Raw genomic sequence first — 24,485 nt, 5'->3', positions numbered from 1 at the left:
GTATGACATTGTATAACTTGTTTAGTCATTTGGGTAACACTGTAATATTCTTGATACATTTTAACAGATTAACAAGAATCTGCCTCTTACACCTTCAAGGTTGGTCCTGCTGCATACCATGTTTTTTTTTGTAGATACCTTGATTCCAGAGGCCAAAGATACTATAAGCACCTGGGGAGTGTTGTCCATGAAGCCTGTTAACATGAGACCTGCATAGAACCATTTCAGTCTTTACTGCGGGTATTTATCAGTTACATTGATTTGGGTTCCTGCATGCTGAGGAAAAAGCGTTCAGCAAGCTTGTTTAACGTTTTCATTAGCTACACTGTTCAAGCTTCTGACTTTACTGAGAAGCTGCCATTTTTACATTAGCTCTTACATCTGTCACTGCTCAAAACAGTGCTGTATGCATATGCTCAAGGGTCTGAATTAGCTGGAGCACCATGTCACCTCAGGCCTTCACAGAAGAAAGCGTTAGGAATTCCAGTCAAATGCATGCTGAGACAGACTGAAGTGTGTGAGCAAGGGACCAGTTCCTGGTTTGGTTCCTCATACGCTCAGAATAACCTGTTCGTCACATGCCTTATAAGTAAAATGCATCAAATTTTTCTTGTCATTCAATTCCACTACTGAGAAGTAGATTTGTATTGGAAGTTCTAGCTTACATGAATTTGGTGCTTGAGGCTAGGAAGAAAAAGCATTGCCAAAATATCCAAAAATGTTGTTACCAGGTTCTTAACTCTTCCTCTGGCATGTCTCTTTCCTTGCATTAGTTACTAAACCAAATGGCTTATTTATCCAGGTATAATTCTGTGTAAATGAAACATCTTTCCTTTTCTCCTAAGTAAATCAATACAATCAAGTTGAACTTATGAACATAAGAAGAAATTCTGCTGTATAATTGAACATTATTCTAATGTTATATTTGCTTTTTTTTCTTCTCTAAATGATAATATATATGTATAAATGCAAGTTTTACCTTCAGCAGCCATAATTCGCTACATAAGTTACTAAGCATAATGCTGTACATCTGTTGAGGAGTGAACTACTAAGTAAGCTACGTATTTTAAGGTTGTAAGAATGCAACAACATAAGGAAAATACAGCACACCTGACTGCTTACAGGTCTCTTGAGATACTGATCTAGGTGCTAGAGGATATTTAACTTTACCAGGAGTGAAATTTTTGTGCGTTTATGTCTTTACACATATATGAAATGAGCACACACACACATATTTATGTTTTTATAACGTTCAGAAATTTAATTTTTCTTGCAAAATAAACATCTGCTATTGGTTAATTTTGTATCAAGGGTTTTTTTTGCTTGTTTTTTGCTGTTCTTTTAAACATGTACAGTACTCTCATTATTAAAATTGCACGCACCACACAGCAGGCTGACCTTATGCAAGAGTCTGAGGGAAAAGCCCATATTATAAAGGAAAGCCCAAGAGCACCCATTCCTAAATACAACATGCCCTATGCGTGTTCAGGCTTAAACTTCAATGCTTCATAGTAGTTTCATTAACTCACAACTAACTACTGCTGGGCATAGTGAACTCTGTTGTGGCCTGTCAAGCTAGTGAATATGGAATGCGTTGACATATAAAAAGAAACAGTGAGAGAAAAGCTTCATTTAAACATTCATAAAGAAAATTAATGGCTATAATGTCAAATAACATACAGTTCAGTCCAGGTCCAGAAGTATTTCCTATCAATTTAGTTCAACTTTAGTAGCTACTGTTGTTTCTCCTTGTAGGTTCTGAGCTATACAGATGTAGTTTCCAGCATCTTTGGCTTCAAAATTCTCAACAAGAAGAACACTCTTTGAGATTCTTGTAGTATGTCCAGCTCCTCTGTTTATCAATCTCCAGAAGTTTTGGATAATCACAGGCCTCTCAGACTGTTTAAAAGAGAAAAAAAAGAAAAAAAAAACAACAACCCACCCACACAAAACATGTGATTCTCCAAAGTGTACTTAGCAACAGCACCCCATCAAACCCTGATGCAAGAGGTTGGATAGTAGAAGCCTATTAGTCAGCCCTAAGTGAGGAAACTGAAGGTCTGGCAGTTGCAGCAACATTCCTGCATTAAATACTGATGTACCAATAAGTTATGCCAAATAAAGGTAATACAATGGCTCTTCCACTCTAAGCACAGGTACTGTTTATCTTTAGATCAGTGATGGGCTGACAAAGCTCTGCCTGGAGCCTCTGAGTGAGCTCAGTTTTAGGCCATTTACTAAGGCTGCATTTGGGTACCTGATCAGGTAGCTTGGGGGATGTGTCAGGATGGATGTGTGAGCTCATTTTCAGACTTTCAATGTCTCAAAAAGAAGGCAGCAGTGGCATAAGTTAATTGCCAGGCACATGTTGGAAACTAATTCCTCCTCTAGTTTTAGAAACCCTGTATTAGATATCATACAATAAAAATAGTAACATTCCCAAATACTTCTAAATTAATCCTTATGTTCTGGTTTCCAAATGTGTATATAACTTCAAAGCCAAAACACAAAAATCAATGTTTGGATAGAAAGATGTTTTTTTACTTTTTTGTTTTAACAGGCTTTTTCTTTACCCTCCCTTTTATAAGACAATTCTCTGATGGACTGTTTATGAAGTCACACTCCGTGGCACCTCAGAAGGTCACAAAGGACTGGATAAGAGAAACTGGCCCAAAGATAGACTATAGCAGTCTCTTTCCTTCCAAAATCCATCAGCTGCTCGTCAACAGCTTTAAGTACACTGGCTTCTGCTATATCAGTAACTGGGATAAAACTAAGAGAGAGGTTTCTGCTTGGAAACCATCTCCTCTTACTTCGTAAAATAGATGGATTAACCATTTACCAATATGAATGCTACAAGGCTCAAGCTAATAGTAGCAAAAAGGTAAGTTATTCATGTATCTAGAGCCAAAGCTACAATCTCACGCTTGCAAAATGACCATACAAAGGCAGCTGCCAGTCTTTTTGAAGCTTAGAGATGAGTCACAATGGAGTCAGGCAATGCCTAGAAGTGCCAGTTTTAAAAAAAAAAAATCTTGGTAGCTCTAAATCTCATATAGAAATTCTTAACCCTTTAAAAGTAATCAAGCCACTTAGCAGAGCACTGCTTCCAGTTCCCAGCCTGAAAATCAAGTGCGACCTACGATCCGGTAGTACTGCACACTTAATTCAAGCCTAAATTAGTTCTTCTAAATATGCTAAGTAGAACTTCCTTGACCCTACTGAAAGTGAAGGTAAAGGCCATGTAAAGTGGATGCTGTTTGCCTGGTTGGGCTCCTGCTAGCCCAGTTTTTCTCATACTAATTGCCTTCTGCTTTGAAGCCTGTTTCATGGAATCAGATTAAGGAGTGGATCTGTATGCATTTCAGCAGGTGAATGAGCAAATGCAATTGTCAGAGGGTGGAAAAACTAAGGGAAAAATAAGAACAAAAAATAACTGAGTGGGGGGAAAAAAGAGAGGGAGAGGTTAGTGAATACGGAGATGAAATGATGGTCTCCCTAATGCAATGTACCTGGGAACAAGCATGGATTAAAGTGCTGCTTCTGCTCAGGAATCAAGCAGTAGGTGACAGCCCAGCTGCTGAGTGGGGTAGTGGTGGTGAACAAAACTATCACTGAACTTCCTGCGCTGAAAGCAGCAGCATGAATGAAAAATCATCCAGTTAATCTTAGAACCTTGTCAGTCCTTTTTCTTGCATAAAAGAAGGTCTATTTGGCCAGCATCACTGATGATCCTCTATCTTCTCCCTCCACCACCACCTTTTTTCTTTGCAGAATGTGAATACTTTCTCTCCAAACAAGCATACAGTGCTTCTACTCTGACATTTACTTGATCACTTTGCTGGGACAGACATCCAACACAACTCTTCCCTCCCCGTCCCCAGGCACAGCTGGAGCTGAGACTGTTTACTCCAGTGGATAATAAGCACATCAGCCCTTTCCAGGGCAGATACAGGCCAAAGTCTCTCTCTCACCCCAGTAGGTAGGTGCAGTGAGAGGGTGTAGTCCTCTGCCAATAGTGCATGTGCCCTGCAGTGCAGCTGCAGTATCCACAGCAAACAAGGGAGTTCATTTGCATGTGTTTAGCTGTTTATATTCCATCAGCGCTACAGAGGCACAAAGGTGTAGTGCACATGCCAGTGTGCATCAGGAGCTGTAAGACCACTGGAAGCACCTGGGCCAAGAACAGCCAGCAACCACACTTGGGGCAGCAATCGGGCTGTAAAAGATGCAGAAGTAGCAAGGGGTGGCCACTAAGGAGATACGGAGTTTTGGAAGGCCAGGCTGAGTCTAGGATTTTAATTCTTTCAATTGTTCTTTGTAATTACAGTTAGTTACAAAAGACAAAAATGATGGGATTTGTACAGACAGTTACTACAGTTCATTAAACAGATATCAAGGGAAGCTGAATACAAAAAACCAAAAAAGACCCCACAAGACAAAAAAATGGAAAACCATATCAATCAACAAAGATAATGTGACCAAGCACAGGCACTTCTTCTCTTCCCCACCCAACAGAGTCAATCGTTATACAACTGTCAGAGTTAAAGCACCACCTTGAAGGACAGAGAACACTGCCATTTGTTGATGCATCCCCCCCAAAGAAATGCATTGGGCCTTTAACCAAAGACATCAGGCCTTTAACTAAAAAAACACCATTGCTCTGCAGCTCCCCAAACTTTGAAGCACTTCTGTTTTCCTTAACATTTTGCTTTTTACTTCAGACAGCTGCAAGTTTCTCTGCTCATTTTGACATCTGCTCCTTTCCTTCCTAAATTCAAACGGACACCAGAAACAGGAATTCTGCCAAACTCTTCCAATGCTCTATCCAGTATTTACTCTTTAGATCACCTACAGCTTGGACAGGGCAGGAAGGAGAAGTTGATAATTGCTCACAAACATCATGGGGTCGGGGGAGAAAGATGGGTGGAGGGGCAGCGGGGAAAGTAAAAGAACAAATTAACATCTAAGCAAGGACCTGGTTCTACATGCCCAGTGCCCTCACCAGCAGTTCAAATCCCTTTCGTGCTCACTTGCTCTCTGGTTTTCCCCCTGCAGAGGCACACACCTTACCATGACAGTAGAGCACTACAGCCTCTATCTTAATGGCTATTGCAAACTTCTGGAGTCTTAGATTTGAATTTCCTCAAGCCTAGTAAACACTGAACTCCAATCAGTCACTTAAACCATTGTCTTTGCTGTTAAAATACTTACTTCTATGCTGCATCGAGAGACAAAGTACCTTATTATCAAGCTCTGCATTGTCCTCTAACAACCCAGAACCAAGAGGGCTGGCAAATGGAACACAATGCCAACCCTTCGGTCACAGAGGATCCCTTTCCCATGGCGAAGGGTCCCATCTTCCAGCAGTCCTTTCTTTGCTCCTAGCCTGTTTAGGATAAACAGCAGGAGGGATGAGGCCGATTAAGAATCAAGCCCCTACTGGCTGGGGTGGTTAGAGGGAGAAGAAAGTGGACCATCAGTGTTGCTAGTCAGATACATCTTATTGCAAGAAAAGAGACATCGGATTCACTCTGTGTTTCCAGTGGATTCTTTCAGATGAGGCTGGGCAGAAGCAGATTCTGCTTCTGGATGTGGGCAACAATTAAGCTTAAAAATTCTGTGCTGGAATGATTCATGTGCCCCAGCCACAGAGAAGGAAGGGATATGAAATGCAGAGGCATCAATGAGGCTTTGTGGCTTGCCCTAGAACAGCCTCCTGACGCTAGCTGGCTTTGACCCTGTCTGAGGCTTTTTTTGGAAATGCTGCCAGAGGCCAAGTGTCTCTGGAATGGAAACCTGAGGGAGGAGTGAGCTTTGCTGAGCTCGATTTTTGCTAACATGCTCTCCAGCTTCATCCCGGTGCTGCTCCTAGATTCGCAGGGAAGTTCAAAAGGGATATGCTGCCTCCTCCTGCCAAGCACGCCTCAGCTTTTATGCAAGATGCAGACACCACAACCTGAAAGAATTTTTACTCCAAATCTAGATGCTGACTGCATGCAAAGTCTTGCCTTTATGAAGAACAGACCATTTCAAGCAGGGCATACATCTCTTACCTCTCGCCCTGGGTACTGCCACCTGAAGTTCACATCTACATCTGGCTCCCCAAGGACTGTGCAGATCACCTGAACACTGTCACCGAGTTGAGCTCTATTGGATGACACCGCAAGTGTGGCTGAGGGTGGGCCCTTGGGAACTGAGAGAAAGACAGTGCTTGGAAAAAGAAAACTGGCTTCTAAAGTTAAATACACTGGCAAAACTGAGAGTCAATTTTTGACTCTGCTTAATGCAACAGGTAAGTGTTTTATACCTGCAACTACACTGGGAAATTGCTGGATTTAAACCTACAATGTTTTATCACATATACTTTTGTTCAAGATGTTAAAAATCTGATACCATTACTTATTTTACTTTTTTTTTATTGTTTTCTTAGCCATGTCAGCAAAAGAGTTAGTTTAAGCATATAGAAAACTGCACTTTACCTTCCACATACAGTAGGTGATATTTGATGGAAATCTGAGGTGCTCCCTGTGACTCTGCTTTGCAGTAGACAATGCCCTTATGATCAGAAGTAGGGTGCTGGTAGACAAAACCCTTTTTTGCATCATAAATAAGATCAGTTCCATCTGTTTCAATTTCTTCTGCTGGAAATTCCCTGTGTAGAGTTACTTTTGCTGAAGGAGTAGTAACACGGCATGGGATGACTGCAGGTTTATCTGGGTTCAAGTAGACAATCTCAAAATAACTGGGAGTAGGTACAAAAAGTTCCTCTTTGTCTGTGCAGAAGAGTTGATATAGTTAAAAAAATATTTACCTCTTGGTTTAACAGAAAGAAAACAAAGTACATGCAACAAGAGAAAATAGCTATGAGCAACATTTAAAGCAAATCTTTTTGGTTTAATTTTTAATATGCACCCACAAAAGGAAAAATCACAGCTTGCATTAAAAACATTAAACCAAAAAGAAAAACAAAGTATCCTTTATTATATCTTCAGACTTTTTTAATCTTAAGAAAAGCTTTGGAATTCCTTTTAATAAATTTGCAAATACTTATCTGGATCCCATCACCCCTGGCAAGATAAGGACTACTAGGAAAAGATACTCTTTGGAGCTACAGACTTTTTATATGTATGCTTTTAGGCAAACTGTTTGATTTATTGCTCTAAGTAGATGAAATATTCAGTGCTTTTAGAATGACAGTTAAGGAGTATTTCCATAATTTGCATGCTTCTTAGAAATATAAAGATGACATTTCTTTCTAGCATGAGCATTTATATAATAACTTGACTGAAAAGTTTATTCCAAAATTTCTAAAGGAATGTATCCCAAAAACATTAAGCAGTTCTGATAATTCTGCACAGTCTCATGGTCTAATTTAGCTCCAAAATGTATGGCAAACAATCCTATCTTAACATTTTGTACTAAAATGTTTTCTAGCCAACAATACTTTGGTTCTACTTGGGATTGAAAGTTGTTTTACATCCCAAATGATTTCCATAAGAAGGTCAAATTCACAATTTGATTTCAGCTCTGTTGTATCAAGTAGCAGTAAACTGTGCACAAGCTCTGTGGGACAACACACGTACTTAAAGAGTGTTTTGTCTCTCAATGTGCTATACAGACTCCTGGGAGAAGTTGTGGCCTTACCAAGGTCAGTGAGATCAAGACTTTTAAGCCAGTGCAGGTAACTGGAAAAAAGTGGTGGGGCAGGAGCCATCTGAATGCCATGACAAAATGAATCTTCTGCACAGATTTATTTTCTTTATTGAGACCCATTTTCAAAAGTTAAACATTTTTATATTCATTTGATAGAAGCTCCTCTGAAAGTCTGTTAACTATTTTCAAAGGTGTTTGCTTTGCTTGCATTATGCATTACTTTGGGTATATGTCTTGCATAATCCACAGGGAAAATGGACCCAATAAATCATACTAAGCAAGTATATTCTTGCTGTCTTCCTTAACATCCACTAAAAAAAGATGAAAATAGCGGAAGTAAAATCTTGACAGTGAAATCGCTGATGTAGCTTTATTTCTGTCTTACTAGCAAATATACTTTCACTAATAATCCCCCAGGAGTTAATTACCTGTGAAAAAGATGTACGTTGAGCCTGTTTTAGTCTCATCCTTCCTACATTTGTTACCATTGCACAGCTGAAGCCAGCAGCTGTATTCACCTGTGTCTGCTGCAGTGGAGTTTGCAAGGATCAGCTGACCATACCTTTCAAGCTGCTTTATACTGCAGAGAAATAAAAACAAAAGGCACAGACAAGCACAGATGTATCTCCTTATACATTTCTGTCAGCTCAGTTCTACTTTTGATTTTATATTCCTACTCTGCAACTGACCTACCTTTCAAAGCTCTGTTGCAGCTTCCCCTTTTGCTCCAGCCAAGACCTGTTTTTTCACGATTTTAACTACACACGAGAGCTCGCAAGTGTTTTTGTCTTGTAAGTTAACTTTTGGATTCTTTTCAGTCCCCATTTTTTAAATGGGCTGTGACTGTATGTTTTATGTCTGTTTGTCTACATATAGCCCTTTTTTTCATGCTAAAAGTCAACCTGCATGCATCTCAGTGTTTTTTTAATACCATTAACGGTAGCACTGCTTCAATACATCTAACAAAGATAATTCATGAGAAATAAACAGCCAGTACTTTAATAAGAGTTTGTTTAATGATTTATGCCTGCTTTCAGGCTGAATGCTTTACCAATCTTTAACATACTGCTCCAAGTTTCCACTTACAAACATCATCATTTAAGAGCTTCTATCTCAGCTTGGATTTGTACTGCAAGGAAGTCATTTTGCACTACCTGCTCCTCTTCCCTAAGCCACCTCACTGGCATCCTCTCACTGGAGTTTCATCATCACCCCTCAGCTATTTCAGAGCACAACCCTGAGAAGTGCTGGATGGGTTCTGGCAGTGCCATCATGTAACTACACAAAATTCAGTCTGTCTGATTATTTCAGACTTCATTTGCTTTTTTCTCTTTCTCTTGAATTTTCCAGGTATGTCTCTCAATAGACTGGCATTTTTAAATGTACAACTATTTATAAATATGTAGTAGATATATATGTAGATACTGCCAATGTTTCTGAGGGTTAAAGGTCCTATCTATGAAATACAGCAGCTACAGCCTCATCTTGTTCTTTTTTTATATTTCAAGGTTTGCTTTCCTGGCTCTTTCTTGCAGATAGATGGTGTTATAGTTGGCAGTCTGCTGTGTTGACTTTTGATGGATAGCAAAAGCAATGTCCCAACAGAACCAGTTCTCAGGAAACCCTGTCAGCATAGCCATGTGGCAGTACTGATGCATTCCAATGCTGCTCTGACCCTTAAAAAACATTCTCTTCAGTCACCTGCCTTTCATGGTAGTACATCCAGAACATGAAAGGTTCCCTATTTCCTTTGCAAGACATCAAGTCACAAGGTCATTTCTTTTCTAAGCAAGTCAGGAGTGATTTTTCCAATTTTAGGCATTTCATAACTTCTTTTTATTGTTTCAAATTGGATTTAGACAAATACACAGCTTGCATGAAATCTGAACAGCTCTCATATTCATTCAACTGTGGATTCTGTTAATATTTATTATCCTCTTATTTCTTCTTATTAATGCAACAATTATTCTGTAAGACAGAATCATTTCTTTCTGGGATAAGCATGCTTTGAAGAAATTCTTATCCTCTAAAACCCCTCATCACTGAGTAACAGCAGCACTGTAGACTTGCCTGACTGTACTGTATTCTCTAAATGCTCTGTTTTGGTTAACTCTCCACTGCAGGCAGAATAACTGCTTAAACAGGGAGGCTACCACTTCCAGCTACATGTGCTTCCTGAAATTTCTGACTCCCTGGAGGTGTTCTGCTAGCAGTTTGCACAACTATCAGCAATCATAGCCAATGGTTCATGCAACCCAACATTCAGCCTCCAGTCAGGCCGGAAGCTTAGAAATTAAAAGCAGACTAAATACACATCCCAAACAGAGCTGAGAATCATCTTTTCCATTAAAGGCTTCAGACCCTATTACTACACAGATCCACCACAGGGCATTTTTGAAGCCTGTCTAAAGAACCAGACAAATCATGTTTCCTACAGGGTCATGTGCTTGTCCTACATGGCCTTGCCTGATTTCACTGCTTGGAATCGTGTAATTATGTAATCATGTAATTATAGTGCAGTAGCATTTTCATTTTTAATACATACACTACTTACATTATAAATTATCTGGAGTTTATGGATAAGTTTTGAGAGATTCCTATTTCTGCAAGAGATCCTGCTGTATATCATACCCAACAGGAAGAAGAGGGAAATCCAAAACATGTCCTAGTCTGTATTATTATTATTTAGTTTCACAATTCACATTTCATAGGCTATATGACTACATCAGCATAAAATGTTTTGAAGTGTGGAGTACTAAATGTCAACATTACAGAGAAACCTTTATGCCAGAACATTTTTGCCTCCTTTTGTTAATGCAGACCCTGAACTATAGCTCAAAATCCCAACAGACAGAAAAATAAGGTCAGAGTTAATTAATTATTGTACACTGTGTTCTACTTAGGTGAAAACGAGCTATCCAGTACTCAATGGAAATAGCCTAGCAAGGTAGTCATCCACAAACATGCACTAATGAAACCTGGCAACTGAGAGTGGGAGTGTTGAAACTTGTGACACGACCATATTAAGCAGACAAAACAGGCCATATAAAGTAAATTACAAATGGTAAATCCTGCAGCCGACCAATATTTCCAGAATAACTTTTATTTCATTAGTATTTTAGATGCAAGGAAATGTGACTCAAAAGCCAAAACTTTGCTGTGCTGTAGATATCACAAAGTAAAAATGTTGTATATACAAACATTCCAATATTTTTTAAAGAAAGTAGAAAACTAGTCCAAAATCTTATTCCATAAATTCATTTTATTAAGCTTTAGTTATCTGAAGCTCAGAAGATCTTTGCCAGAAAACTATGCCACGTTTAGAAGCTAAAAAAAAGATATAAAAAGACAGTATACACAGCATCACTCAAACAACATCTAACAAACTCCTCTAAAGCAGGTGCATTCATACTGACAAAAGAGAGCTTATCTCAAACACACACTCACTAGGAGAAGAACATAACATCTTACTGTTTTACACAAAAACCCCAACCCTAGCTTTCAGACTTCAAAGCACAAGCAGCAAAATGAAATTCAGTTATACACACGAGCACAGCCAACTCCCACTAGGCCATTCACTGAAAGCAGTGTAACTTTGCCCTCTACAACATTCAGTTTCCTCAGTATTTTTGAGAGCTCTCCTGTCCAGACACACTCTGCTTACACAAATGTACATGTGATGTATGTCCAGCTCTTTGCCCCGGCTTCCCCCATTAGAGCAGTTCCATTTCGTGGGACTTTACTTACCAGATTAAGTTCTCTGATAAATACAGCTGGTCTTCACCAAGTGAGAGACCCATGCTCCAGGTCAGGCAGAGCAGAGATTATGTATAGTTAGACTGCCTTTTTCCTATAAAGCATAGGAAAAGGAAAATGTGCTTGCCCTTATTTTTTCTTTCATCACTTTCATGCATTGTAGATCCAGTTTCTGGGTGAGCCTACAGTCATTAATTTGTTATGTACAGTCTTACAAAACAGCATTCCAGCCCTTCCATTCTGGAGGTGTATGAGCTACCTTTGACCATTAACACCACCAATATTTTTGGCCAGTTCAGCCAGTACACAAGATTTTCAGACAAAAAGTGTATTGATGCTATATAAAGCAAGAGAGCATTACAGATAATGTAAGGTGGTCGTGAAGCAAGCTAGTGTGTATCCTTAACCTAAGCACCATGTTTGCACGATTCGAGCTTTCTCCCCAGAGTTGTATTGCGTGCTACAGTCTCTAAAGCTAAGTAAATCATTTCAGTGTGCACTGTTATTTACTCCAATTAGAATAGTGGAAAGGCAGAATTTCTACTCTATCTCAACAAGAAACAGCCAAAGAGCCCTCCTCCTTTCACTCTGCATCTTCCCCTCCCTTGGATATGGTAATTTTAGCACCTGTTAACAGCTCCAGACCTATTAAAAACTGAGTACAGCAAGCAAAAATATTTTACTTACCAGGTTGTAAAATATAGCTACAAAGACAAATTCAAAGAAAGCATAGCCACTAATATTACACAAATGGCTTCTTTCATTATAATCTTCCTTCTTAGAAAAGGTATATTGCCTTCCAGGTTGCTGTATTCTCCTTACTATATGGGTAAGTTAAAAATGTGGTAAGCATGGGATGGAGGCAAAACATTTCGCTTTTATCTCTACTTATTTCTGCAGCTACCTATAGGAAATATATTACATGGATGGTAAATTTAACTAGTTGCAAACCAAAATGCCAGATCAGCTGAATTTGTACATCTGTCCTACTATTTAAAGAAAAAACAGGAACTGGGTGCCTGAGTATCTGTTGCTATAGGGATGTACAAATGAATGAAAGAATTGTAGTCATTAGTCCCCAGCAATTGCATGGATCTCATCACCATTGTCACTCTTCCTCATTTTTCATCTGGCATGCCAAGCTGCTCTTTCTTCATTTTCCATTACCTCCTCATAACCCTATCACTTTGCCTTGCTGCTGCCATCAATTCTGGTTTGCACCGGTGCCCCATCTCCAACAAGATCTGCATGGTAATCCAAGGTAAAAAAGCCCAGCCCAGTTAATTAGCTTGGGCTTCAACCCACACCTCACTCACTAACTGGTAACGAAGGGATTACCTTATACTTGGTATTTAAGTACTCAAAAAATGTTAGAAGATACTGGGCATATACCTACCTAGATGATTAACCAATTTTTGCTGTAGGTTATTTGATAATTATTTTTCTGACTTCCTCCCTTTGTCCTACATTCATAATTTTGTTTTAAAATAATGGAGGTAATATATAAATAACATTTTAAAATTTACCAATTGCAGTTGGTGGTTGGTGTGTGGTCTTGCATATGCCATGAGGAAGATCTAAACTCCCTTTCAAAGATGATAGTAATTGTTAAGCTTTTCTGCTGCCAGCTAACTTAAAAACACTGCCAACTGAGCTAACTAAATAACAGGTACCCCTCTGGTATTTCCAGTTAAATCAATGCTTTCTAAAACCACAGAACATAAATTTCAAATTTCACATTCTATAAAGCAGACTTTGTTTCATATGCATCTATGAGCACCACAGCAAAGAACTTGAGATAATTACCAAAGTCCTGATAAAATTGTGATGGCAAATATAACTGCATAGGATTATGTGGTCAATGTCTCCATAAATTATTACTATTCTGCGACTCTTAAATCTGCTACTAATCCATGTTTTCAATTTCTCTAGTTAATTTTAGGATCTTCCACTTGCATTCAAAATTGTTGATTCAGTCTAACACAGCCTTACTGCTTCAACAACTTGAAATTCAAAATAATTTTTAAAGCAGTGATCATCATTTTTCAATACAGATCCTTAAATATATGCCTTAAATAACCCTAAAAGAAAAGAAATACTTAACCAAGTCATATCCATCCAGCCAAAATATTTTATAGCATTTATTTTGTGTGACGTTATTAACTTTTGTTGTATGGCTAAAATCTTACAAATACTGTAAACCTGAGTGAGAGCAGAAAGATAAATTGCTGAGGCAACAGAATCGCAAACTACTTCAAATTGAAAAACAGAAAATTGCACAATCAGAAAATATGTATCTTTGTTTTTCCCTAAGTTATCTTAAATTCTTGCACTTTCTTCCATGTGCATCAATTGAAAAACTTAATTTTGCAGGAGAGGAGATTCCTCTCCAAATAATCTGAATACGTGCCCTGCCTTCTTCAATGCCAGATGCTGATACCCAGATAACATGACCTGGAGGTCTACAGAACCAAACCATGCCACCAACTTATTTGTAAGTGCACAAAACGTAAGATACACTTGGGAACAATAACCACCAAGTACACACACACGCTCCCTGTTGATTTGCACATACAGCTCTGGCTTGCTGGGAGGCCAGGTCTGTACTGCGGCTGATAAACGCCACCTACTGAAATAAATCCAGATAGAACAGCATTTCTTGCCAAAGAATAAGCAGTAGTAGTTTAAATTGGCCACAAGATCCTTTGAGAGGTATTGCTGTGATAACCTCGCAGCAAGAACAGGGTTGCTGCTGTGATAGAAGCCTTGCACTCAGCCAGGGTAGTTCTTGAGCTCTACAGCAAGGGACAAGCAAATAAATGCACAGAGAAGAACTGCTTCATGAATTTCAAGAGGATATCCCAGAGATCACAGCGTATAACTCTTCAGCACTCCACTTCAAAAAGAGAAGTGGAAAGGAGAAGAAAATATCTGAAAAATTAATTAACTGGGAATGATTTAAAGGTAGTATCACATCAGTAAATAAGAAATGCATCACTGAGATGTAGATAACCTGAGTTATTTACAGAGAACATACACACTTGTACTTAATTAAGGAATAAAAGGACAATAGCAGCTGATACCTTTGCTCATAACTGTGTCTCTCACCGAATAATCCAAAAAAAGCTCCTTGCAGCTCTTTCTTAGGGTATCATTCACAGTGCTTCACTGTCTCCTCATGTAAACCTCCATAAAACAGCCAGTGAAAACAAACAGAACTCAAGGTAAAAAAATGCCTGTGGAAGACATCCTTAAGCTCCTTATATGCTCCTCTTCTCTCAAATACAGAACAAAATTATTGCATTTAATCTACATTTAGCTATGTGTACTATCCTCAAAAACTGGGAAGGTACACAAATATATGGGGTTTTAGAAAAGATGTTTAGAGCAACAGGACACTCAGCTGGCGGAGCAGAGAAAGGAAGAGTCCTAAGTTCCTCTTCCTGTGGTAACAACTACTTATGTGGTTTTCATTATGATGTCACTAGATGAAATAAAAAGCTTTACTAAACTCAAGGTGACTATATTCAGCATTAAACTCTGCCACACCACAAACCCTGCAATTTCCTTTTCCACACAAAGGCAACTTTGACTGAAGAAGTAACGACTACCTCTCGCTTTCTTCTTAGCATGGAGGCTGGTGTATTTTTTGCTAGTTAAGGGAGGGTGGGTTTGAGTCTCTTCAGGAAATTAATCTTAGTGTCTCAGGTGGTAGCCACACTAGCAACCATTACAGCCTACCAGGAGCAAGTCTCTGCAGAGCAACAGAGTAGGCTGGTAGTGAGTACTTGATATTCACACTCACACATTTTGAGAGTTTTACTTCAGATCAACCCTAACTTGGTTCCCTGCTGCCCCCGTGTCCTGCTGAACACCATCTTTATTTTAGACTCATCTGAAGGAAATACAGTTAATGTGCTGTAAGACTACTCTACAGTGCAAATCACAGGGCAGTAATTAGTGACAACTAAAAGTTGCTGTAGTGGTTTGAACTCATCCTTTTTCGTTGACATTAAAAATCATTAGATAGAATATCTTAATTGTAAAAATGTAAACAAACAAAACCTCCGATGGTCCTGAAACTCGTAGGGAAAAGAAAAGTTCTGGATGGTTTTTTTTTCCTCCAAAAAAAGAAAAATAGCTTACCTGAGTCTGGAGTCTTTAAAGGTGTCTAAATATGAAGGGTAGTTCCAAGTAACATTACTCCCTTTACATCGCAGTTCTATGCTTTGTCCTGCAGACAGGCTTAAAGTGGCAGCCAATTTCTGGATACGACCTTTATCCATCACCTGTGTCAGTATGGACTGGGACTTCAAAGAGGAGTCAGCAGATTCTCTCTCCTTCATTTTGGGAGTTTTGGGTTTTACTTTTTTGTTAAAAACCTTGTTTTCCCCGTGTTCTTTTGGACGCTTACTCTTCGCAGGCTGTCCAATAACTTGTAAAATAAAGAAAAGAAGACAATGTTACCAATTAGAAAAAAGTTATATAGTCCTTTTCCAAAAAAAGATCTTCCTCATTATCACAGAGAATAACTGAAGTTTTGTTCTTCCTAGAAAAGATTCATAAAACTCAGTAAGAGTTTATTTCCATAAGTTTTTGAAGTCTCTGCCATGACCCATTTTCCTGGGGAAAAAAAGAGCTTTCAACAACATGTGGAAAGTCTATACCTATAGTTACATAAACAGACAAATATGTAAGGTATGAAAACTTCACAAGTGGTAAGGGAAAGAAATACAGCATTTCTACCTCCATTTACTTCTGTCATTTCTACCCCATGGCACTGCCATGCTGTACAAAAGGCTACACAAGCTCTCTGTCTTTCATGTCACACACCCATCAATTCTGCATTGCCTTTTCACACACCATGCTACCATAGTGGACACATGAAGAAAAACTGGCAAGGATGGAACTTTGTGACAATTTATAAAATACTGTTAGTGATGCAGTTTTCTTCTTTTACAGTAAGTACTGTGAAATGCAAATGACACCAGAGTCACTTGAAGGTAGTATTTAAGTCATCACTTCTCCGTAACAGCCATTTATTTTGACAGTGCAGCTGAAAATAGAACTTAGATACAAACAGTAAGAGATTTCATTACCTCCAAGATACAACAGGGATGCCCAGCTGCCTTTAGAAACAAAGGAAACAAAGAAAATGTGAGGTGTCTCAAATTTAAAAATAAATAAATAATTCAATAAAAACCAAATTATCCCCACTTTAAGTGACATCAGAAAGCACAGCCCTTTGGTGAAATGAGCCTAAAACTCTGGTGTCCCCAGACACCAGAAACTTCACTAACTGCACCTGATAGCTAATTCTTGTTTTCCACATGGAAATGCTCAGGTATTTTATTGTACAAATCAATTAACAAGCTCCCTCTGGAATTAAAAACAGCCCTGCAGTATATACTCAGTTAGCAGAAATTAAAAATGGTACTGGCTGCCAGCATGAGCAGCAGGACTTCCAAACACCTGCCACTGTTGGCTCCCATGACATTCCTCAAACCCCAGTTGGACACCTTGCACTGCTTCAGCCTTCTAAATGCAGGCTGATATACAACATGTCTCTTTCAAATGGCACAGAGCCTTGCAAGCACAAATTTAAAGTCCAGGACATTCCTGCACTTCTTTCCTGCATTACATGAGAAAGGCTGCAGTGGGTCAGGCCAAAATTATTTGCACTGACACCACCTAGTGTCAGATGCCAACCAGGGAACAGGGCAACCATCTCTGCTCCTTCGATACTAGTCTCCCAAGCTTCCAAGAACCCTTTAGGTCAAGGGGTCTGTGAACCACAGTAGTCATCATTTTATTGTCCTTGGCTGTTATTATTATTTTGTACTTTTGTATTTTATTGTCCTTGGATGTTTTCCTTCATTGATTTGTCTGGTCAATTTTCAGAATCACGAACTAAACATAAATATTTGATGCCTCCTAGTTTTCGTATTAAATGAATAAATATCCATTGTTTCTCCAACAACATTCTCTGAGGCACTTGCACTTTTACAAAACTTGAGTGTTTTTGAAACATATCCTTTCCAGACTTATATGTCCTACTCTATTTAACTATTCCTTGTAAAGGATATGCATCTCACAACAGTTCAGCTACACCACGTTTGCATAACAGAAAGAACACAAAAGCAGACAGTACATCAGGTTCAAGACACAGTCAAACCACAGCTGTACATACTAATGGTGTCTTCCTTCCTGTATAAACAGCTCATTAATTTTCAAGATGAGTAATACTAGGAGCTGACTTTCTCTAGAATAATCAAGTGTAACTTCAGTTACACTGTCCTAAGTAGGAATTATTTGTTAGAAATACCTAAGTAGGAACCCATCAATGTGTATATGAAGTTAGAATCATTTGTGTTACTTAGCATCTATCAACACAAAATTTCAAGTACAATTTTCACTGCCCAGTCTTTCAAAACTGAGTATATCCTAAAATCATGGCACTCAAACACTGTTTATGTTGTTGATTTTCTCTAAAGCTGATTCTTTTGGCATATTAATGAGACATCTCTAATGATTCTCACCATAGAGAAGGATTCTGTCTCAGAGTCTGCACTTACAGTGCTTGGTAGGATACTGCACTGAAAGTTTCTGCTATGCTTATCATGTCACCATTTTCCATTGAAACCTTCCTAAGCACCTCCATAGTGAACATTGGTGCACACAAATAATTAAGTTTTTAAGTTTTACTTTCTACAGGTGTTCTTTCTTATTCCCCATTTCTACCAGCCCTACAAATTCTGTGGCCACCTCTCTATACCCCACCCCAGTACCTCAGAAGAAGAAAAGGATTTATGGCTGGGTTTATCCCTTTTGTAAGCTGTTTCTCAAACTCTTTTTGTCTGCTTTATTCTGGGTTTTATATCTAACCCATATGTGAGTTCAGGAGCCTTCTTGTCTTATGTAATTCCCCCTTCCAAAATTAAATGAATCAGTCATTTCTTTGGCTTTTATTATTCCTGCAAGAATATTAAAACTACAGTCTGGCTGCTCTACAGTAACATCTGAATCCAATTACCTGAATACTACTCCGGATCAACTAAAAAACTGCTGCTTTTCTCAGGGCCTCTTCAAGTAGCAGCTCTAAGTCATCATCATTTGTGGCATCTAAACAATTGCACTGTGCATCACACCCCGACGTGTGTGATCCAAACTACATTAGGGAAAGTAATTCTTCCTTTTGCTTTTCTATCCAGTTCTTGCTGACCCTCTGATTTTCCTTAACAGAGGCATCATTACACATTGGGTGGTCAGTTATCAGGTTGTTTATTCTCCACAGGACTGGTATTTCAGTCCAGATGACTTTTACTGACAAAACCCACCAGGAATCAGACTTAACACTAAATATTTCTTCAATACTTCTCCTTTGGGTTGAGTTATTCCATCTTAGTGGAATTCCATGGCAGCATTGTGCCCTAGTACTAGAAGGTCCCACCAACAGGCCTGATAAGCCTTTTGGATGAGCATTCCCATTTCAAACTGGACATTCCAGTTCCTTGTTGAACTTTCCAGTTTTGTCTGTAGAAGAACACAAGCTCTGGTTCAGCCATCTTTTTTCTTTTTTTTTCCCCATCAAACCCTATTGATATAGGACTATTTGTTCAAACTACTCTTTGCCAACCTCAGTCCTGACACTATTTCAAAGGCACATGGATCTTGCAACCTCACCCCAAGGAAACGCTTCATCCCACACTGTGTGCTGTGCCACATCTGATACTCTGCCTTTAAGAAACTGCTAAAGACTCCCCTACAAAAGCTTTTCAATTTTAAGTGCCAGAAGCCTGGTTTTGATTTGTTTTGATGAAGTTTTTTCTCTCCACACAAGCTTCCTCTGTTCCGTGCTTCTGTAGTTACCAGTGAGTCTGAACACTTTCCTCCCATACCACACTCCCAGCTGCACAGTGAGATCCTTGTCTGTCTGACCTTGTATTTCCCTGCAAGAAATGCCCTGCAGGGGCGTTTCAGGAAACACCATCAGAGGAGTTTTTATCTTTCTACACAGAAAACCTAGTTCTCTGCTGCACCTCCCAGGAGGTGAGTTTCCAAGCAAACTGTGGCAAGGCTCCTCCATAACACTCCCTTATAAGCCTGGCCAGATATCTAGTGACACCACCACTTCTGCACCTCACAGTCCTGCCTTCTGTCATCACTCAATTAAGTATCTGTATGCCAGATAACTAAACTGCTACAGTATCACCTAAGATAGAGGGGACACACAATCAAATCCCTCCAAAAACGTAGAAACCACTTCCAAGATTCCTCTATTTCCTTGCCCAACCTGCAAGATTTTCCCAAGAAAGGGAACAAACTCAACTATCCCATTTATGCAAGTACATGAACATGCCATTTTGGGTTACTTTACCATTTCACTATATTGATGCGCAGAGCCCTCACCATTTTAATCCAGCAACAACATTTCTTACTAAAAAAGATAATGAAATTAAGACTTAGAAAAATATTGAGAAAATGCCTCGTTTCTACCTCTGATCAGCTCCTGTCAGTTCTAAGAGGCACTGTACTAATTTCCTCTGCAACAGTGCATTCAGGGTCTCTACTAACTCATCACGCCAGAGTAGGAGACTAAGCACTGGTAACTCACAGAAATACACCATGAGGCACTTTTGCTCCTGGCTCACAGCATTGTCCCATTCTATCCTTTAATGTTTGTCTGCCCCTTGTTCTCACAAATGTTACACATAACAATTCCAAAATGGGTGTTAGTTATATAATCCTAAAGAGCATCCATTTTTCATTTGAGACATCACCTATATCCACATGCACATTGCACTGGCCCCTGATCTTCAAGGGTCCACCTAGAGAACTTCAGAGGCAGAGAGTGAGCAAGGTCTCCCACAAGTACAAAGAGATTGTGTTCATTGTCCCCTAGACATACCTATTCCACAAGGCGGGTCCCGTGCTACGCTTTGGCACCATCAGAGATCAAAAAACCTCTCATTAAGACTGATGAATTCTTCCAAAATCAAGTGTAAAGTTACCATAAAGTCTAATTCCTAAACACCAAGACTAAGACAAGAGGGAAGAAAGTGTATTTGTGATCACAACTAATGTAACAGAACAGTTATTCTGAAGTTACAATGTCTAGATTAGTATTTCTACCTCTACCTTTAGACAAAAAAACTGTTATTATATGTGCTAGTTTACTTTCTGACTGAGTGAAGCACCCAGTCAAACCTCAGTATAAACTGAGGAAAACACAGACTTGGGAAATCTTTCACCCAGGTTCAAGTCCGTTCTTATTCTGCATTTTTATTGTCTTATTTCTCAAACAGAAAACACTTTTTTTGATGTGGTGGTGCACACCCCTAGACCAGATCTTTCAGCAGAAATTCACTCCCACAGCACTCTGGTCCAGAGTGCAATTCCTTAGCACGTAGTCATGAGAAAAACTGGGCTGGAAAGGGCTTTCTGCAGGTCCCCTCCCATCTCTGTTCAGCTGCTCTGAGCCTTGTCCAGTTGAGCTGCAACTTTCCCAAGTGCTGGAGACTCTACATCTCCCCTTTCAGTGCTAAACAGCTCCCAGGGTGGAGGATTTTTTATGTTCTTACAAGACTTTTTTCCCATATGACCTCCTGAACAACTTGTGGTAACTGCTTCTCTGTCTTTCCCCGCGCACCTCAGAGCCTGCCTCCCATTTCTCTACAAACCCTTCCACGGGCTACGGCAGCCCGTGATCCCAAGCCCTTCCGCGGTAGAAAACAATGGAATTTTTCTGCTATTGATTCTTCTGGATAAGTATTAAGAATTTTATTCACATTTTTCAAGAAAAAAACAGCATCTCTTTTGTCTAGTTAACGTCTACGTAAGTCAAGCGCTCGTTGTGAATGTCCCTTCCCAGTCAAGCACTTGCCTCTCCCCATCAAGACTTCATCACAACCTGAAACGGGATTATGAGAAAAGTTCGGTGCTCTCTACAAACGAACAACCGTGCACGAAACCTTTTGTGTTTGTTTTTCAAATCAGTGCTGGAGGGACGTCCAGCACTGTCCCTCGCCCAGGGCTGTCCCTCCCCGGCGCCGCACGGGACCGAAGCGCGATTTAAAGGCGGACCCGGAGGGAGCGGGCGGCGGGGACAGCCGGGGAACCCACACTTCGGGCAGAAAGCCCGGGCGGAACGCTGTCCGCCACCGCCCCTGAGATGGCTCCCGGTCCTGTCCCGGGGACAGTCGGCGCGGGGGGACGACAGGAAAAAGGAGAGTCCGAGGCGACTGGCAAGGTGTGGGGACGCGGCGGGGCGGGGGCTCACCGTGTGGCAGCGCTTCCTGCAGCAGCAGCAGCAGCAGCAGCGGCAGGCTGTAGGAGCACCAGGACCCGCATGCGGGAGCGGCCGGGGCGCTGCGCTGAGGGGCGGGCGCGGGCCGCCGGGGCCGGGGCCCGGGCGCCTCGGCGGGGAGGGGCCGGGAGGAAGCGGAGGAGCCGGAGGGGCCGGGGGGGCCGGCGCTCCCACGGGGGTCCCGCTGCTGGAAGGGCCGTCGGCGCTGTGCTGCCCGGGGGGCCGATGCCGCGAGCTCTCTTCGCTGAGAACCCCATGTTCTGAGCAGAGCTGCACCCTAGACACGCTCGACCTCGGGGGCACCTGTAGAGCGTCACTGCTCGCAGCGGCTCTGCACGCGTGGCTCTGCACAGCGGCAAAGCTCTGGGCTGCCTCCGGGCCCGTAGCTGGCTCGGCAGAGGGGAGCGGGGCAGCGAGGGCTGTGCAGGTGGTGCCACAGGTGACCCTGCAGGTGCACGTCGGGCCTAAGACAGCAAGAGTACGTTTTAAGTCAAACTATTGCACTCATACCAGCCACAGCAAAGAGACTCCCAGTAGCTCAGGAAAAGCTGCCTCACAGTGGAAAACAGAGGAAGTATCTATGTTCCCATTTGGGGCTCCATGGTCCATGACAATTTTCATGGATGCCTGTGTGAAGCACACTGAGAAGGTGTAGGCATCTCTTCACTACTTAGAGATGAACGTGATAAGCTTGACATTTGCAGCGTGTGTGTTTATGCTCACACTGGGCTGTCAAAAACTGTTTCTTGAAATTTGAGGGTTTCCTTGGAGGAGAAGGGAGCAGAAAATATGACTGGAGGGGTCACAAAGGTAGATACAAAGCAAGGTGAAGACACTTGAAGGGGGGAAAAACAATGGCTGTCAGAGATCACAAGTCTGAACTGTAGTAGACAAGACCACAGTTCAGTGTGAATAAAACTAAACAGGGAATGGTGTCCCTGGCCGCAGCTCCATGGCCATAGCAGATGTGAGAGTAGAACAGCTACAGACCTTGAAGGAAGCAGAGGATTCATCTGCATACACACACACACACACAAAGGATATGCTGCCCTACTCTCATAAATACACAGACATGCAGAGTTTGGATACCTGCTTGCCTGAGCCTGCTCCAAGACTTCACCTGGGGTAGTTGGTTAGTGTAAAAAATCCAGTAGGGCCCAGGTGTGGAGTAAGATGATGAAATTTCATTATTTCTTTTTCATTTTATTATCGGTATATCCTAGACTTGTTGTCCATTACCTGTAGCAAATTAAGAAAAATACTTGGTTTTTTTTGCTACAGGATATTTTAAAAGTCTTTCCCCCTTTAAACAGTTAGAATGCCATCAAATATTATATTCTGAAAAGGTTATCAGTCTTTGTTTTAAGGTAAATGAATCTCAGAGATAACTCAGAAAAGATGTGTAGTATAAACTGCAAATTTGCATTTGGAAATATTAACAGTTCCTGCTTATGATGAAGAGTGGGCTTTTTTCTTTCATCTGCAAAACTGCTATTTGCAATTCTGATGTGCCTTCTTAGGTCAAATATCCCTTTTTCTTTCATACATGGGGTAGGTCAATAATCTAATGGTGTCTGAGCTCCACATATTAGTGTATTTTGGAAAACATGGTAATAGCACATGGAAATAACACTCAGACTGCACTAATTTTAAGACATATTTAAACTGACATATACCTTTTTCCTATGTAGATATATGCAACGAAGGAGGAAATGATTTTATGAATTTTGTTTCCTAGTTTTAAATGAGTATGCGTGAAAAACCAGCCACATTTTCATTTATTGCCATCAGAACTAATGTAAACCTACATGTAATGACCCCAGTTCTCCACAAGAGTAAGCCAATAGCTTAAATACATCTTTTCAAGTAAATGTTTTAAATGTGATACTTGCGGAATGACTCTAGTCCTCATTTAAATCAGTGGCCCTGTTCCCACTGCTTCATGGGGCCAAGATTTTCAAGACCAGTCTTAGTAAGTCTGTATGTACAATACAGACTTACATGACTATTAATAATTTGAAAACTTCATGAGGAATTATATAAGAGTTGCAGTATACCTCTGAAAAAATCCAGTCATAACGCCTCTTAAGTCTGTGAACTAAGATGATTACCCAAATGTCTCTAAAAACAGTGCGGAGAATAAGCTTGCTTGGCAGTGGGGTTCTCATTGTCAAGGCTATCATTATCCATTGCCCAGACACATGCTTTTATTCTCTTGCTATACCCACAGTACTATCCAAAGTTGAGGAAGGTTTTGGGGTTGGTTTGCTTCAGGTTTTTGGGGGAGTTGGTGTTTTGTTTTTGTTGGGGTTTTTTTTTGCTGTTTTGGTTTGCTTTTTCACAAAAAAGGGAAAAAGGAGACAACAATGAGTTTGCTTATCCAGCTTTGAGGTTGGGTGGATACCAGGAAAATGCTCCGTGCTTCAGAAAGTTGAGCAGCATGAATGCTGAGGGCTACTCACTCCCTCTGGAAATCAAACCTAACATCATCTCTGGCTTGGCACTGTAACACAAGATGCCTAAATTAAAGGGTGTTATTCTCTATTTCAGTGACTTCTTCAGTGCCTTGAAGCAAGCAGGAAACAAAGATTGCTACTATCCTCATCTCCAGACCGTCCTCATTTAAACATAAAATGTGGTTGTGTTTTCCCCTCTATAAAAATGCATACAAATTATCATGTTATTTATTTTAAATGTTCTATGATTTGTATAATGTCATGACATTAGATATCTGGAATACTAATGTTTTGAATTCATTATATTATTT

General features: G+C 40.3%; 1 protein-coding gene across 1 annotated transcript; it reads right to left on the bottom strand.

Annotated features, from left to right (window-relative positions):
* Positions 1-1,012: 1,012 nt before the first annotated feature.
* PDGFRL (platelet derived growth factor receptor like) lies at positions 1,013-23,901 on the bottom strand. The gene is made up of 8 exons (XM_025894523.2): positions 23,830-23,901; positions 22,036-22,182; positions 21,692-21,962; positions 15,559-15,847; positions 8,085-8,236; positions 6,483-6,776; positions 6,057-6,196; positions 1,013-1,899 (listed from the first exon to the last, which is right to left on the bottom strand). The coding sequence occupies exons 1-8, from the start codon at positions 23,899-23,901 to the stop codon at positions 1,711-1,713; spliced, it is 1,554 nt and encodes a 517-aa protein (XP_025750308.2). The 3' UTR covers positions 1,013-1,710.
* Between the last annotated feature and the right edge of the window lie 584 nt (positions 23,902-24,485).

The sequence above is a fragment of the Manacus vitellinus genome, unplaced genomic scaffold (genome assembly GCF_001715985.3).
Source record: "Manacus vitellinus isolate BGI_N305 unplaced genomic scaffold, ASM171598v3 scaffold_0_pilon, whole genome shotgun sequence".
Classification (NCBI taxonomy): domain Eukaryota; kingdom Metazoa; phylum Chordata; class Aves; order Passeriformes; family Pipridae; genus Manacus; species Manacus vitellinus.
Note: the sequence above shows the minus strand (reverse complement) of the source record. Positions and strands in the feature narration are given on the sequence as shown.